The 18,277-nt window shown below is 47.7% G+C and overlaps 1 protein-coding gene across 4 annotated transcripts in view; it reads right to left on the bottom strand.

The window, feature by feature from the left end:
* The window catches only part of Zbtb16 (zinc finger and BTB domain containing 16), a 179,359-nt gene that overhangs the window by 54,287 nt on the left and 106,795 nt on the right, over positions 1-18,277 (bottom strand). For all 4 annotated transcript variants that reach the window (XM_047519440.1, XM_047519437.1, XM_047519439.1 and 1 more), the window contains exon 4: positions 7,904-7,990. In XM_047519440.1, coding sequence (XP_047375396.1) covers positions 7,904-7,990 — 87 coding nt within the window. The remainder of the gene's footprint in view (positions 1-7,903; positions 7,991-18,277) is intronic.

The following is an 18,277-nucleotide window of genomic DNA, read 5'->3' as shown; positions in this document are numbered from 1 at the left end:
ACCTAAGCAACTTTTTTTAGGCCAGTAAAAGAAAGTTCTTATTCTGTAGTCAGAATGGCGAGAACACAGGGCTGAAACTAAGAACTGGTGGGTCCCAATTCTAGTTTAGAGTGTGAGTTCTTAGTTGACTTTTTTCAAACAGAGGCTTTGATCCCATGATCTGCATATCAGATTTGATGCCCAGGCCCCCAGAGAGGGAAGACAAGGGCTCTGGGGTGCAGGAGCCTATAGCATACATTCCAGTTCTGGTCTGAATTGTTGTTTCTGAACCCTTCTGGGTCTCCGTTTTCTCCAGCAAAGACTAGGGAGAAAAAAAATGAAGACTTAATAAAGTCATAACTCAAATGTATCCAAGAAAGGACAGTTACTGAATTATCTGCACCTAAGGCAACTTCAACCTACTTGCTGATTTCCTGCACAGCACTGTAGCCTTCAGCAAGGCAGGGACCAGATTTTGTTCACCATTATGTATTGGGCCCACAAAGCACCTGGCACATCACAGGTACTTAGACACTTAGGGAATATATGAATGAAGGAATGATGGGACAAACTAGCTTCCCAGGCTACTCTGATCTGCGGTAAACCAAATCACTAACCTGGCGGACCTGCTGGAGCAGATGGGGCTGCAGAAGAGAGCAGAATTGCTCTGGGAAAAGTCCAAGGTTGGGCTCAACCTAGTACCCTGGGGTCTGTGGAGGCCTCAGGGGCCTGTAGGTACAAATGACCTTAGCCATCTTTTGTCTGTCTGTATTTCTCTCTCTCTCTCTCTCTCTCTCTCTCTCTTACAGATAAAATGAGATCCTACTTGAAAGATCCAGGATACCCAGGTTCCTGGTAATAGCACATATGAGACCTTACTAGGAAATTCAGAATTCTTGAGTCCTGAGGGCACCATGGAGGCCTCCTCTAAAATGTGACAGGGCAGGTACCTAGTGCTCCTGGAGACTGGTATACTTCCTTAATCTTTACCCTGGTTCTGCACCCATCGTTTGTTCAGATAATAGCAAGGGCAGGGGCTCCTCTGGGCAGCTCAGACACTCCAGGACCCATAAGATTATTCAAAGTGTGGAACATCACTATTTCCTTATGTCTTTCATTGCACCTAGAGGGCCCCAGTGGCTGTGAGCTTGACGGGCACTTTGGAAATGTTCTCTTGGCCACAGGACACAGGAAGGGATCCTGGAAGACCCCACCTTCACCTTGGAGAAGCAGCTAGATGCTGTTCCTGTTCCTGTTCCAACATCAGAACTTGTCCTTCCTCTCAAATATTCAGTGAGATGGACAGTGGCCCTTCACCTCTGATGAAGACCTTGATGATGCAATGATGGTGACCACCACGGCCATCTCCTAAGACCTTATTCCATGCAAGGTCTATGCTGAGTGCATTACATAAACTACCAAAGTAAATCTCATAATACCCCATGTACAATGCACATCATAACTATACCGATGTTACAGGGAGCAACCTGGGGCTTAGAGAAGTTGAAGCAATCTGTCCAAGATCATAAAACTTGTAAATGGCAGGGCTAGTATTTGAATCAGTGGATACCAAGTTCTGAGTCACTATGTACTAATATCCTGAGCTCTACACTCTGACTTCAGCCTCCATGGGTTCCTTCTTCTTTTCAGACAGGAGCACAGGCCTGAGCCACTGTTGGGGACCACACCTGCTAGAAGACAAAGTCCTCCAGAGAGTATTTTATCCATTCCCCTGCCTCTAGGCATGTCCATTCTCCCTAAGTGGTCGCTGGCATAAGTACAGCTCCTGCTCCTTGTCTCTGCCTCTCTGGCCTGGGCCACACAGAGCAGTCCTGACCCCAGCTCCCCGGGCTCAGGTCCCAGTGGTTGGCTGCTCAGAGTTCCCTGCAAGAGGACTGAAAGAGCAGAAAGCTCCTACAGGTCACCCTCATGGCCTACTCGTTTGAGATCACTCATCTTCTCCCCAGGGCATGCTGAAGACTGTCCCAGCTCCCCACCCTTGAGCTCAGCAAGGATATTTTCCTCTGCCCTCTAATTAACACCACCCGATCCTGTCTGTTGCCCCCAGGCCTCTTCAAGTCCCAAGTGGGAATGTACAGTGGCTTGAACAACATTATGATTTGTAAAAATCCACTCCTAATTAGTTTGACTTTGAATAAAGAGGGTAATTATTTTTAAATTTATTAACTGCTGCCTGGCCGGAGAAGTTTCCAGATCAAATGACACGGAGAAGCTATTTCTGTTCAGTGATGCAGCAATTTATATTACTGATCGGTCATTAAAACCTCTGGCACAAAACCACTTGTGTTTCCTGAGCCAAGATAGTGTCCATGTGTCAAATTTCAAACCCAGAGTATAAATTAAGCCATTAATGGTATTTATCAGTGTATCTGGACTTAAGAGAACTACTTCCTAATTTAAGGCATTCCTGATATAGATCCCAGGAGGTGTACAGGGTGCACGTGTGTATGTGCGTGTGCATGCGTGTTTTCTCACTCTTATTTTACTGAAGAGTGTAAAAAAACTTCTGATGTGTAAATGAAGTACCAGCATCTCGGGAGCTGCCTAGCTGTTAATTCCTCGCTGCTCTGCAACCCAAACATTTTGGAAGCAGCAGCGTTCTGCAATATGTATTTGTCATAATATAAAAGGTGTAAAATGATCTCTGTTTATCTCTGCAAAGTCTTTGCTGTACCAAAACAGAAAACTGAAATGTGACAACAAAGCCTGAGCCCAGCCCAACGGTAAGTGTGGCCGCCCTGAGCACCAGTTGGGCCCATCAACACCTTTTGGGGAGGCTGCAAGTGGGGGGGTTACATCCACCAGGACAGAAATTCAGGCTAAGTTGAGTCAAAAGTTGCCTTTTGCCTGGTTACATCAGAATTGGAACGGCCTTCTTACTAAATTCATCTTTTCCGTTTCAAGAATACCTGTATGACAACATAATCAGCCGCGCTATGCAATGGTGAACGTTCCCCACGTAGTGGCCTTGGGCATCACAGAACCAAATCCAATTGGATTCAGGGAAATAGTATACTACCCCAGGAGTAGGAGGTGGGCCTCACAATGTTGGAAATTCTTAGTTAAAAGGGTCACAGGGATCCAAAAGAGCCCTGCCCCAGGCAAGGGCCATGAGCTAAATGACTCTGAACTGCTCTCCCTGACTGTTCAGTCCGTGAACCCCCTGCCAGCGGAGGGCCACCATGCAGGGAGCTGAGGAACAGTGGGAAGAACATGAAAGTCAGAGCTGAATAAGTTTCAGTTCTCCACTTCCCGGTGCAGGCTTCTAGACCTCCATCTCCTCTTGTGTAAAAAGGGTCTAATAAAGTGTTTTATAAGTCACAGTATCAAAAATATCAAGTGCATTATCATTATTCTACTCTCCTTCTTTCCAAAGCCCTCTCCCTGCTCTCCTGTTGGCTCTCCAGTGACACCTGGCACCATGCACTTGGCTCGTCCCCGTCTGGTAGCTTGAGTGTCATTTTCAGCATTCCCTGTAATCAGGCCTCTCCCTTCTCCTGGGTCCGCTTTCCTCAAACAGAGACGGCAAATAGATTTCACATTGTGTTCTCACAATGATTTATCAGGGGAGCTGAGGATCTGTCTGGGTTCAGCAGGAAGTAGCGCCATGAGTGATAAAGGAACTCTGCCACGTGTCAGGAAGGCATGAGTGTCACACAGGCTGCCCTGCTGCCAACCCTGTGTGGAGGGTGAGGCTGCTGTTGTATAAACCCCTAGCACCAAGCACAATGCCTGAGCCATGCTAGAAAGGAGCTGAGGCTCCTCACTGGGGAGGAGCTTGCCCACAGCCCAATCCAGGCTGGTGAGGAGCCTGACTCAGATCCTCCACCTTGGCCTCTCACCTCTCACCTCCCCTTGCAAGAGGTTTACTCAATCCTTATTGAGCAAGTCATACATGGCACATTGAATATCAGCCACATTTTACGTCAACATAAGCTGTGTCTCTAGACAGCTCACTTCTTTCTGGTGGCATCTCCTTCCTCCAACAGGCAAGCTGCATCCACAAAGTCTCTGGTCAAGCACAGTTCACAGACCACTGCCTTCATATCCCCAGCTTTCTTCAAGAACAAGAGGTGTGACTGCATCGTCACCACAGTGTTCCCAGTGTATGCCAGGCACAGAGGAGGTGTTCCATGTATGTCAGCCTGGAGCAGCCTGCCCAGATGCACACTCCTCAGGACTCAGCCTGTCCCTGGTTGAGGGCAGCTCCTCTTGCCTCCCCCCACCCTCTGCTGCTGCAAATTTGAAACTGGATGGACAGAATTCAGGTGCATGGCAAAGCTGGCTCCAAAGTCTCCTCGGCATCCCCAGGTCAGCATTCTCAGAGTGGGGTTCTTGGTTCCACGAGGTCTAGCAATAAGAAAATGGCTGGATCCCTGAGATCTGGTCCTCCCCTGACTTTCAAGACAACCAGATCTGGATCTCCAAGCAGGGAGACCTGAGTTAGAATGGCAGCTCCCCTATGACCTCCCCTCCCTCACCTCAGGGCAGCCCTAGGCCAGAGCCCTAATACCAGTGTCAGGAGACTTTGTCGGGTAGAAGGACTAGAACTTAGACATGCAGATGACCATAATTATACCAGCAGCAGACTTGTCTTCCTTCTTCCACTGCAGGCCCTGTGGTGGCTGGTCTCCAAGATGGCTGCATCGACTCCTCTCTACCTATAGGTTCCTAGACCCATTGAGAAGGGGAGTTTAGGCTTCCACCACCTGAAATCTAGGGCTGACCTGTGACAACGGTGATCAGTAAAATACAGCAGAAGTGTAGCTGTATTTCTATAGTCGTTTTCCCAACTTTTAAGAGGACGAACAGGGTCTGCCCCCTGACTCCTGGAATTCCGAGCTCTGTGTAACAGGCCCCGGCTACTCTGCTGTAGAGAGGCCATGTGCAGGGGCTCTGAGTCACATGCGAGTGAGGCCATCGTGGACATGACCCCAAAGGAGTTATCAGATGATGCCAGCCCCAGCCACCACCTGATGGCAGTCATGAGAGGACCCAAGTGAAAACCACCCAGCTGAGCCCAGTCAACTGAGAACTGTTGGAGATAACACTTCATTCTTTAAAGCTACTGTGGAAGAGGCTGGTGACAAAGAGGTTGTAATGCAATAGTCAGCACGGGGGCCAGACTGCTCTTTTAAACACATAAATCAAGTTATGCCATTCTCCCACACAAAGTTCTTCAATGGGGATGGGAGTGCAGCTCAGCGATAGAGCTCATACTTAGCGTGAACAAGGCCCTGGGTTTAATCCCCAGCACCAAAAACTCAAAAAAAAATTTTTTTTAAATCCAATGAACTATTTTTCTCCTTCTCTCTAAATGTTCATGTGCATGTGTGTTTATATGTATAAATGAGTATTTACGTGTATTCCATCTCAATAAATTCATGTGTATGTGGCAGCCTGTCTGACACCAGTTACTCATACTGGCAAGTGACAAAGTTCATTTATATATATACACACATTACATGCACACACATACACACTCATGTAGCTTTACTGAGTTATGATACACATACCATAAATACAACTTATGCTTTCAAAGTGTACACTTCAAGGAATATATTCAGAGTTGTGCAACCATCACCATAATCAATTTTAGAATATTTCCATCACCCCCAAAAGAAACCCTGTGTTCATTAGCAGTCATCTCCCCATATACTCCTCAATACCCTCAGACTCTGGCTACTGGTTTACTTTGAGTATGAATGGGTTTGCCTATTCTGGACATTTCGAATAAATGGGAACCATATAACATGTGGTCTTTTGTGTCTGGTTTCTTTCACAGAGTGTATTTTTGAGGTTCATCCGTGTCATAGGTAGTGTGTATCAGTGCCTCATTTCTCTTCATCGCCAAATTATATTCTAGTGCATAAATATATATCACACATTGTTAGTTCATTCATCCGTGGATGGGCACAGGGTTGTTTCTATTTTTTTTTACTATTATGAACAATACTGCCATGAACATCCGTGTACATGTTTTTGTGAAGATGCATGTTTTCATTTCTCTTGGTAGATAGACAGGAGTAGAACTCCTGGGTCATATGGTAACTCTATATTTAACTTTTTGACGATCTTCCAGAGTGTTCTCCAAGGTGGCTACAGGATTTTACATTCCCACTAATAACGTATGAGGGTTCTGATTTTTCCACATCCTTAATAACACTTGCAACTATCTATATCTTTTATGGTAGCCACATCCTAGTGGGTGTAAAGTGGTGTCTCTGTGGTTTTGCTCTGCACCTGCCTGATGGCTAATGGTGTGCAGCATCTTTTCATGGACTCACTGCCCATTTGTCTGTCTTTGGAGGCACGTCAACGCAGATCCTTTGCCCATTCTTTAATTCAGTTATTTGTATTTTCATTTTGGCATCATAAGTATTCTTTATATTTTCTAGTTGTAAGTTCCTTATCAGGTATATGATTTGCAAAGATGTTCTCCCCCTCCAAAAGACTCAGCCCATGCAGAATAAAACCCAGATTCCTTGCGGGAGTTGAGAGACCTGCCTGGTTTCCACCTGCATCTGCCACCTCGCTCTATGCTGTCTGCTACACCGCTCTTCATGCTGTTCCTTGAACTTGTCAGGCACAAACCAGCCTGAGGGTGTTGGAAGTGCTTATTCTCTCTGCTCAGGAACTCTCCCCAGAAACCTTTGAGTGGCTCACTCCCTCACTTTCAGATTCTGCTCAGATGTCACCTTCTCAAAGAGCCCTTCTTCCATGACCATTTTATCCAAAACATTTATTTTCTCCTTATTCCCTACTCCTTTTTCTGCCTTATGTCTTGTTAACATCACTTATTATAACTTGACCTGAAAGCCCAATACTGTCTCCCAGTTAGAATACCAGCTGCATGGAGGGCAGAACTGCTGAATATCTTGTATGTCACTATCTTAAATGTCCACACAGTGCCAAGCTCACTGTAGGAACACAATAAATACATTTACTGAATGCTTACACTCCGCAAAGGACTTCAAATTAAAATATCTCATTGAATCCCTCTGCTATGAGATAGATATTATTATTACTCCCCTTTATAATGGAAGACAAAACACAAATTAGCAGAGTTTGAGTAACTTATCCAGGGTTCCACAAATAGGAGGTGGCAGAGTCAGGGTTAAAACCCAAGCAGTCTGAATTCTGAACAACAAGGTTCTACCACAACTGTCCCCACTACGAACTTTGGAGAGTCCCTTTCCCCGCTTTGAGTCTCAGTTTTCTCATCTATATGTGGGAACTGCTTCCTACCTTACAGGGTTACTGAAAAATTGGCCAAGTGGGATCAGGTAAAGCACGGAGAACAGGGCCTAGCATAATAATGAGTATTCGATAAATGTTGTTCCTGCAAAGGCAGTGACGTTGAAGCAGCTCACAAGGATGAGATGACACTGATGCTGTGAAACCGATGCTTTGGAATCAAATAAAGCTATATTAGCTAATACTGCTCAAATACATCATTGTGTGTAGACTGAGTCTTTTAGATGATGGCTCAATTCTCACAAAGGAGGGACCAAGACCAGTCCACTGCAGCCACACGAGGGTTTGTTTCACCAGAGGAGGTGCAAAAGGTTTCCTACCACTGCTCAGGGAAGGGGAAGCTCAGATCACATCACAGACTCTCCAAGGCCTCAGCAAGAGCATCCAAGAGGCCTCCATGATGGCAGCATCTGTGGTCTGTGATCACACAGATCTTGGCCTAAGCCAAGGCAGCTGCTGTCATGGGGCACAGTCACACCTGTAAACACCTGTCCAGCCAGTCCCACGGGCAAGAGTGACTGAGGATGGTGAGGAGCATCCTCATTCACTCTGCAGGTGACCAGAGAGCATGTTTGCTAAGGACAAGAAGCACAGCCACGCACTGCACACTGGCCGACCTCGAGAACAGGAACCAAAGGCAACTCACCAGTGTGGGTCTGCCGGTGCGTCTCCAGGGCATCCTCCTTGGAGAACTGCGCTCCACACTGATCACAGACGAAGGCTTTGGCACCCGCTGAAAGAAAGAAGAGGCAGTTACCACTCGAAGGACCATCCATGAGGCGGGAAAGTCCTGGGTCAAACCTGTGCAGGTGGACAACAGGGCAGGGGGCTGGGCCCTTGTGAAGATCCTGAGTCAAGGATAATCCATGGCCCCAGCAGCCTGGTCAGATAAATAAATTCCAGATGCCTTCACCTAGGGTTCTTCCAGAGAAAAGAAGAAACAAAAGCAGCATAGCTAAGATAAATGGAGATGGACTCCAGGCGAGAAGCCCCATGAAGAAGGGGCATTCTGAACGGCCAGTTCTGTATGAGGGATGGACAGGAGCAAATGACACCAAGGAGGGGAAATGTGCCCTGTGCCTTGTGCCATATGGGAAAGCAGGCGTTGCTGATGTACCCGTACTTGGATGTCCCCAGGGACCTAGGACTCAGTATACCCAAAATGAACTCACTGTCTACGTCCACCACTACCTGCCATCTGACCTCTGAACACCTTGGAATGGCTCCCCAGTGCTTTGAGGACAGTCTAAACTCTTCCCAGGACTCCCAAGGTCATTCTTGGTGTTTGTCTTTCCTGCTCCATCCCCCTCCTCCCTCACACTCCCTCTGCTCCAGCCATATGACCACACTGGCTCCCCAGAGGAGCCGCCTTCTTCCTCCTCAGTGCCACATATTCTTCAGGCGTCCTCTGCCACTGACATCCCTCCCGCTGTCTTCGGTGCTCTGTGGTCCAGCCGGAGTGCCGACCCATCATTTAGGTCTCAGTTTTGACACCCATGCCCTCCTGTCTGGGTAAGAGGACCCTTCTTTCTGCTTCCCTAGAACCTTCTATATCCCAGGTCGTGGCCCTTGCCACGCTTTCTTCTAAATGCCTCTTTCTCCTGCCACACCGTTGAGCTCCCTGATGGGGAGACCATGTCATCTTGTGCACCTGCCTGAGACAGTGGGGACCCCTGGCTGCACATATTTGTGGAATAAACAACATCAACTCAGTGCAACCCAATTTGATACATTTCCTTAGAACTGTTATTTACAAAGCTCAAAGTGACAAGGTCACCATGTCAGAATGACACAGTACCTTCACCACTTGCTAACAGCCTTCCTGCCTCTAATATGTTATCTTGCCCACAGGCTAAGGCTTGGCACTTTTCCTGCAAAATGTCTTGAAGACATATCTCCCCCATGCTTATGGATAATCGCTGACCCCACAGGACCCTGCTGTGTCATGCCTGGAACACTGTCAGGTTCAAGCTTGGTTTCCATACTGCCAGTCACCCTCTGACTCACCCAACAGAGGCAGGTTCCTTGAAGGCCACTTGATCCCGCACACTTCCCTAGTCGTGAGGATACAGTGGCTCACAATTTATATGAATTCCAAATTCCTCTACTTGGCTTGAAGGCCTTCCATAACCTGACCCATCTAACTGGGTCTAACTAGTGAGCCATCTAACTGTCCTCATGGTCCTCTCTGGCACTGCCCCACTCTCCCTGACTCCCTGAGATTGAGCAATGCCCAGTCTCATTCCTGTTTCAGCCCCATTCCGTTTTCAAAGCCAGAGTATGCATGCAGCTGGCACCCCAGCCCCTCACCACTCTGCCCTAGTCACTTTGTTCCTTTTAACATATCTCAGCACTTCTTTAAGTGTGTCTGTGGGTTTATTTATGCCTAAGAGTCTCATTGGAGCCAGAACTACTTTTTACGCAAAGCTAGAGCCCCTAGTGCTATTTTATCATCCCTTCCAGTTTCCTAAGGCTTTACTACACACCAGGTTTGATACTAAGTGCTTAATATATATCATTTCATTTAATCCTAACAAGAACTAAAGTACATATTATTATAATCCCCACTTAGCAGATGAGTAAACAAGGGTAAGTACTTTGCCCAGTGTCACACAGTGGTAATAGAAGAGGTGGATTCAAATCCAGGCAGCCTGACTTCAGAGCCTTTGCTCTTAATCCCTGTACCTTTACCTCCTTAGAATTCCATCTGCAAAGATGCTTTAAGAATAAGAGGGTAAAGTCCGAGCTCCCTTCCTTCAACTTGAAACAAAAAAATGGAAAACAAGTTTGTCCATTTTATCCATCAGGGCTCTGTATAACATTTTCTAAAAGTTTAACAACTTTTTCCATATACTTAAGGAAAACGACTCAAATACAAAGGCGTGAATTAAACACCGAGGAATACCAGTGAAGAGCATGAGGACGTCAAATGATGAGCAGGTGAGACTCTAGTAGGTGCTCAATAAACAGGAGTGACTGACTGAATAAACGAATGATAAAGTGCCCCAGGGGAGAAATGAAATTGCTTTTCCCGAAGAGTCAAAAATAAATATGGTCATTTGTCTTAGGTGGCTGGGGTTGAGTTTCACCTGGAGGCAGGGAGAATTCCACAATGACCTCTGGGTGTCCCTTCGAGCTGCAGGATATCCTTAGGCCAAGCACCTGGTGCATGGCTTAGGGTGCTTTGAAAAAGCAGCCAAGAAAATACCTCCTGGCGAGGCTGGCAAAGCAGCGTCCGTGTGTTCACAGAGGCAGCGGCCGGTACCACTTTCATCCATTTACGCAGGAAATATAGAAAAGTGCCTCAAAGAGCCGGGCAGGCCAGGCTGGGGATGCCGGCTTGGCTGAAGCCACAGCATGCTCACAGTGAGCAACTCCCCCCAGTCCTAAATCATTAGCCGTCAATGATTTTCTGTGGATCTGTAAGAGATCTGATTTTAATTGCATTTCTTTCTTTGGTTCTATCTGTTCTCACGGCTCCCTCCAGAAGACTGGGGGAGGGCGCCTCCTGGGCTTGGTCATCGTGCTGGAGGCCCGTGATCGAGTGAGGAGTCTGACAGTGCCGCGGGCTTCAAGGGATGTGGTGTGCGGCGGTTCTCAGAAACGGCCATCGAGGCGGGTTGTAGTAGCGTCTCACTTTAATGACTGAGAAGCAGAGAGAAAGGAAGGGGGGAGCAGGTAGGAAATGAAGGGCGGATGTGAACCACCATGTGCACCATCAGACGAGTTCAGATGCAGATAAAGACAGATGAGCACACTGATCGAGGGAAGGCTGCTGGCTGACCGCATCTGGTTGCCTTCCATGTCCTCCCCACCCCACCCCACCCCACCCCACCCCACGTGCTGAAGTCACGGAACAGAGTGCAATGTGTAAAAGTCCCTGTCCTCAGGGACTCTGGGTCAGACTCTCCATTACATGCACATGCCCCAGACATCGGCTCCCACTGCCAGCCTCATTTAGGAAGCCCCCAAACTCTTGCCACCCCTGCCCCGAGACACTCTGACCCCGCAACACTCCAGGGCAAGCCAAAGAGCAAAGAGCCGAGCTGAGTGCGCCAGACGAAATCCCGAAATCCACTCTCCCGGGGAGGCTTGTGCCTTTAAATTGTCTCTGTAATGGCTGGCTCAGAGGCAGAAATATTTGGCAGCCCTGAAATTAAAAGTGATAAATTTCCTCGCCAAGCTTTGATCGATAATAGAGGCCTCATCTGTTAATCAATAAGACAGTCTCTGCCTGTTTACTGTGCATATGTTGTTCGCTGCTGCCTTCAGTATGATGTCAGGTTTGCATTCAAAGCAACTCAAGTGTGTATAAACCACATGGCTATTCCCAAAATGCATTACGGTGACATCATTCCGCCCCTAATACATTTATAAAGCATCAATGGAGGGGTGCGGGGGAGGGGAGGTCACGCCAGCTGAATAGGACGCGTGCATATGGACCTAGCAGCAGCATTCACCCCCACGAATCTTCCTGGGGCTCATTCTACAGCAGGGAGATCCCCAGGGACATGGTTGAGAGAGGGACATGATCACCACATCCTTCCTATACACAGAGGATGCCCACTAAGCACGCACCAGGAGGTGGATTACAGTAAAGAATCAAGAGTAGAATCTCTGCCCTCATGGAGCTTCCGTTCAAGTGGGAAAGGCAGATTTGTTTTTCAAGAAGGTCTGTGTAAAACAGGCCAGGTGGTGATAAATGATAAAAAGAGAAATAAATCAAGCGAAAAGGGATGGAGTGCCAGGGGCTGCTGTTTTGTGCAGGGAGACCAGGGAAAATGTTGCGGTGAGCAGGCATCTGAGTGGAGAATCAGAGGAGTTAAGGCAGCGGGAAGCAACACTGCTGCCTGGGAACATCCATGCCAGGCAGAGAACAGCAAGAAGGCTGCACGCATGGGATGGAGGTGGTGAGGGAGAGTGGGAGACACAGCAAGAAAGGGATGAACTGCAGGGAGAGAAATGAAACCACGGAAGGCAAATGGCAGGAAGACAGAAGGGGCTGGTCCCACGCTATCCTTCCTGTCAACACAGAGCCTGTGAACCAGGAAGAGAACTGCAGGACCTAGAGTCGGCCACTCACTGCTGCAGACATCACACAAGCCATCGCACCTTGATGAACCTGCCTCCCAATCTGTAAAATGGGGATGATCAGATCTGCCGGCTACACTGAGGCTGCTGCGAGGCTGGTGGGAGAAAACAGATGGTAATAAACAAAAAACTCATTCTCAGCCACAGAACATGCTGCCGATGCAAGCGGTCATTGAGGTTATTTATAACTCAGGAGGTAGTGGAGTGTGGCTAAGAGATCAGGATGCGGGCCAAGATAGCAAAGAGTCCAAATGCCAGCAGAGCCAGTCACCAGCGGTGACCTCAAACACATTGCCTAACCTTGGTGTGCACGTCATCTCATCTGTAAAATGGGAACAGCAAAAGTCGGTCCCTCAGAAGACTGTGACCAGGTGGGTTAAGCGCTCAGCCCAGGTCCAGTGGGAAGATACACAGAACAAATAAGCAGCAGCTACCATCATCACCGGTCATTATTCCTTTAAAGAAGAATCCCGTTGTGCAATTAAAGTATGATTGGTTTTACTGAAATTCAATGCAGAGTTATTTGGAGGCCATTTATCTTGTACAAAGGGAGTCTTACATTTGTAAAGACGTATGCCACCATGCGCACACACACAAACCGTCCCTTGTCCCTCTGGTTTAAAGGTGAGTGATTGTTCTATTGTGGGGGGAGCAAAAAAAATCTGTCCTAGGACCAACACATCAGCATCAGCAGCTATACACTAACCCAGCTCTGAAATCCGCCCCCCGCCCCGTGAGCCCCAGGAATCCCATTCAACAGCCCCCTGCTACCAGGTTCTTTTCTGTCTTCCGGGAAGACTCTAAGGTGCGGGCAAGCTGCTCACTTATGTCCTGGGCTCTGCTGACCCCCAGGGCCCTGCGCCCTGCCTGGCATGCACTGGTGTGCACTGAAATCTTGTTGAAGAAACCTTCAGGCAAGTTCCTGGGTGCAGAACTGGCCTGGGAAGAGGGCAGTGGCCATTCAGGGCACTGCCACACTGTCCCCTAGGGGGTGGCAGAGTCCTTATTCTACACACTCTGGCTTCTCTACTGCCCCTTTTTGAAAATTCAAGGACATGGTCTCTGGCTGGAGCTCAGGAAGTTCAAGGGAGAAAAAGAGGAAAGGTTAGAAAATGGGGGTGTCTGCTTCCCCGGGAGCAAGACCTTAACCCAGCCACCCATCGCTCTCCCCCAGCAGCAAGCAGGTGAGTCCTCCTCCAGGACACTCAAGTGAGCCTCCTATCCCTGGGCAGAACTGGAGAGGCCAGGCTGGATCCTCTGTTGACTGGCAGTGATCTGCTTGGGAACTTCCCCTTCCCCAGCCGAGCCACTAGGTTCATCTGGGAGTTAGTGAACCCACTAGTTAAAGAAACAGACAGACAGCCTTGCCTCTGCCAGACCCCCAGGGACCCTGCAGATGAGGACTCAGCGATGCTCTACCACCACCCTTGAGAGGAACAGGGAGCTTCCTGACCATTTCAAGGTTTCCAGATCTCTACTTTCTTTGATTTGCTGGCTCCTTCAGAAGGTTAAATGGGGCTAGAGGACGCAGGAGGGTTTGAGGGCTCAGAGCAGGTAAAGGCAAGTAGATAAACAGAACCAATAAACAGAGACAAGACGAGACACCACAGCCCACTGAGGCTGGTCTGGGGTGGGGGGTGGTGCTCAGCATCTCCCTGACTCACAGGCATCAGAGGGGCAGCCAAAAAGGCATTTACAAAAGCATAAAGCTTTATCTAAATGCTAGAATTCCAGTGACAACAGAACTAAAAGCCCGTAGAAGCCACCACCAGTTCCCGACAGCTGCGCCCCTTCCTCAGCCTCCTCCCTTGGCAAAGTAGAGAGCCTTCCTCCCTGCCTGTCTTCCTAAGTAGAAATGGGGCTGGGGGTCCTGAGCATCTAGACATCGCTGGATGCAATCAGATGTGGGGTGGCATTCCTCTGAAGGACAGAAAGCAGGAGCCAATGAAAGAAGGAAAAAATTCAAAAATCCCTCCCTCTCCTAACCTCCCCCGCCCCCAGGCTAACAATATTTTTTTTTTAAAAAAAGGAACCACTGAAAAAACACCTAGTGTTTGCCAGCATCCAATGTTGAGTGGTGTGTCCTTTTTTTTTTTTTTAATTCCTTGAGATTTTAAAATAAACATCTTGAATGTTCTGATGAGATATGCATGCCTGCTTACATAAGGAAGTACAGAGTGTACCAAAACAGCAGACCCAAAAAAAGCATGAGCTGTCAGAACAATGAGTACAGACGCGGGGCATTTTACAACAGGCCACGGTGTACAGTTTTATTTACAGTACCTCTTATCAGACAGAGAACAGCACATGGGCTGCCAATTCCAAAGGCCAGCACTGTGTGTTCCTTCCCTCAAGGAGATGTGTACTCCTGGAGAGGAGCTGCAGGCATGCTTGTGCGCTCTCTCTCTCTCTCTCTCTCTCTCTCTCTCTCTCTCTTTCTCTCTCTCTCTCTTTCATTTTCCCTCTCACTGGCTCTCCCTCTCACTCTGTTTCTCCCTGATCAACAAAAAGAAAAACTGCTACAGAACCTAGAACCAGAGGTTCTCTAAGGGACACAGATTCAGGAAAGAGGGAAAGGGGATACAGGTGGGCAGATGCCAGCTGAATGGGAAACCACCCATCCCTGTGGGCCAGCCCAGGAAGCACTCGAGGGGAGCTGTAATTGACATTACCATGGGGCAACTGGCCTTTCTGCAGGACTGGAGGTGAATGAACCAATAAGGCAGGGTCCCAAATCAAAGATAGGGTGGAGCAAGCCACCCGGAAAGGCTGGCAGGCTGAGCTGAAGAGATAGGGGGTCAGCTGGGGTGGAGGGTGGCTCCTTTCCAGATGTCTGGAAGTCAACTTCCTATCACTGACCTGTTAAATGCCCAATCCCTCCCATTTGGCTCAATATCCACTCTGTAGAAGACGAGACCTTGGGCTGGGTCAAGGGGAAGGCTGAGCATCTATGTCTGAGAGAACATTTCTCCTCCTACCCAATAAATGCCACACTACGGGAGCAGCAGTACCACGGTACCTGGTGCTCTTGGCTTCTTGGGAATCCTATAAGTCCCCCTCTCAGGTATCACTGGTCTATCCTGTCCCTTATCCCTCCAATGCCAATTCTCTGCCAAGGAGGTTTGGAAAGCTCCTTTTTTATGGCTCTTAGCACCAGAAGGTAACCAACAGGCTTTGAAATGCGGCCCACAGCCAGTACAAACACACACACACACTCAGCGTAAAGCTGCACAAGTAAAGTCCTTCACAAACGTGCTCTCTGGGATCAGACAAACCCAGGTTCAAGTTCTGATTCCACCATTTCTAGCTACCACCCTGGGCAAGTGGTTCATCTTTTCTGGACCTGTTTTTTCACCTGTAAAACTGGGTTCAGAGTGTTTGCATCACAGGATTGGTTGAGTGATGATTAATTTAAACCCTCTCTCGATAAGATAGATAGATAGATAGATAGATAGATAGATAGATAGATAGATAAAGATAGAGATATATAGTCAGTAACATCTTACCTGGCATAGAGTAACTGCTCAATATATGCTCATTGTCATTAACATCAACATCGTTCTGATTGCCATTATTTTATTACCTGATGTCAATATGAGAGACACACATGAATATTGAGTGAATGCAACAGACATCACGTTTAAGATATTCTTACCATCGTAGTCAAAGCACCAAGACAAAAAGAAAGGAGCACAGATGAACACTCTAACAAGCCTTCACTGGGCCGACTCCCTTTGGGGTGTGAGAGCTATGGAAAGGCAGATGCCCCTAAAGACTGTGTCCCCAGGAAGCCCAGTACAAACAAAAAGTTACAAGGAAAGACAGGATCAGCTCACTCTTCCCTGGGTGTCAAAGAGAAGTCATCTCTGCTCTGATCTACACTCTGGGCCAATTTTCTCTTTCTTTCTTTCCTTCTTTCTCTCTCTCTCTCTTTCTTTTTGGTCATACTGGCGATTGAACTTAGGAATGTTCTACAACTGAACTACATCCCCAACCCTTTTGATTTTTTTTATTTTGAAACAAGTTCTGGTTAAGTTGCTGAGAGTCTCTCTAAGTTGCCCAGACTGGCCTCCAACTTGTGATCCTCCAGCCTCAGCCTCCAGAGTGGCTAGGATGCCCGGCCTACACCAATGCACCTGGATCAGTCATGGCCAATCTTCATTTTTTTAATTTGTTCTTTTTAGTTATACATGACAGTAGAATGTATTTTGACATATCATACATACATGGAATATAACTTCCCACTCCTGTGGCTATGCATGATGTGGAGTTACACTGGTCATGTATTCATATGTGAACACAGGAAAGTCATGTCTGTCAAGGCCAATCTTTAACAGCCATCACGATCTTCCAATTGCTATCCAGAAGGTAAGGAGTGAAAGAAATCCCATTTAAGGTGAATTATTGTAAATAAAATACAAGTATGATGGTAAATTTACTGCGGTATAAAAAAAAAAAAAAAAAAAAAAAAAAAAAAAAAACAGCCCCCCACATCTTCCTGAAGTCCGAGTACTTGAGTACTGACCAGATCTGCAGGCTCATCTGACCAGGGCCTCGAACCCCTTTCTTCTCCTGGCAACTTCATGACTGAGCAGTCATAGTATCATGGCAATCAGTGCAAAGGCACAGACATATCCCCTTTAGGGATCAGACTTACTTCCAGACAAGTCATGCCAACTGGGAGATCTCCCCACAGCTAAACTTTAGTCCTCTCGAACTGACATCCTACAGTGGCTAGTGGTCAGACATGGTTTGGGGGCGGTTCTCCTTATTAGTGGCATGGTCTCAGCATCAACTTTGTAGTTTCACCTCTGTCTTTAAAATGGGGTCATTAATCCTCACATGATGGTTTCAGCAAGAACCAACATGAAGTACCTGGCACACAGTAGGTGCTCAGTCACCATGATGATTATGGATGAATTTCACTTCCTCAAGCTGAGGAGCTCCAGGAGGTCAGCCCCTGGCCAGAGTCTCCTGGAAACTCCAGCCTACAATATTTCTAGCCCTAGAGCTCTTGGGGGGAAGGCCCAACTGTAAGGAGCAAATGACCTGAGTAGGTGAGACATCTCTGAGACTCTCATGCATATCCCACTGCTTGGGAGAGGAGAGGAAGCCACTCTGAGATGAGCCAGGGTGAGTAACTGCTCAAGGATGGTCCTGAGCACCTAAGATATCCCAAAACACCATGAAGAGAAATGGATTCAGGGTTCAAATGTCAATGCCTGAGCTTGGATGAGTCTCTTTATCTCTTCATCTGTAAATGACCAGTTTTAAACTGGGACGCTGCTAAGGGAGAAAAGATGAATGGGTGTTGTATGAGAAGAAGTCAGAGCTCATGGCAAAGAAAGCTCGATGTGTCCAGAAAAGGGAGCTCAAAGACTACAACCCTTGGCGATGGCAAGGTACTGGCAGGATCAAGCCAGGGCTGGGTGCCCCAGTTCAGCCCAGTGAGCCTTCTCCAGGGAATACTTTATCAGGCCGGCAAAATGGAACAGAGAGTCCAGACGCCGGGATAATCATTAGCCAGAGTCAGACTGAGCCAATGAGGCTACACTGAGACTGACCCGAGTGCCAGGGACACCTAGGTTTCGGGTGGTCACAGCTTTGTTTTGCTTAAGAGAGATAGACAGCTTGGCAATCTTGGCATTTATAAGAGTCTAGGTTAAAAAAAAAAAAAAAAAAAAAGACCAGAGAAATGAAAGAAAGTGGGGACTTGAGCCATGATTTTATGGGACACCTACTCAAATCCTGGAGACCATCCTCCTCCCTGGCCCCCACTTGGGGATTCCCAGGTGAGACGTTCAGAATGGTAAGAGGGATTTCTTCGGGCACTGAAGCAGCCCAAAGCCCTACACATTGCCTTTGGCCTCCTCCTCTCCTCTTCAATTACCCTGTTCTTTCTTCTGAAGCAACCTCAGAGCACTGTCCA

Source organism: Sciurus carolinensis, chromosome 11 (assembly GCF_902686445.1).
Source record: "Sciurus carolinensis chromosome 11, mSciCar1.2, whole genome shotgun sequence".
Lineage (NCBI taxonomy): Eukaryota > Metazoa > Chordata > Mammalia > Rodentia > Sciuridae > Sciurus > Sciurus carolinensis.
The sequence above is the reverse complement of the archived record's forward strand: the minus strand, read 5'-3'. Positions and strand labels throughout refer to the sequence as shown.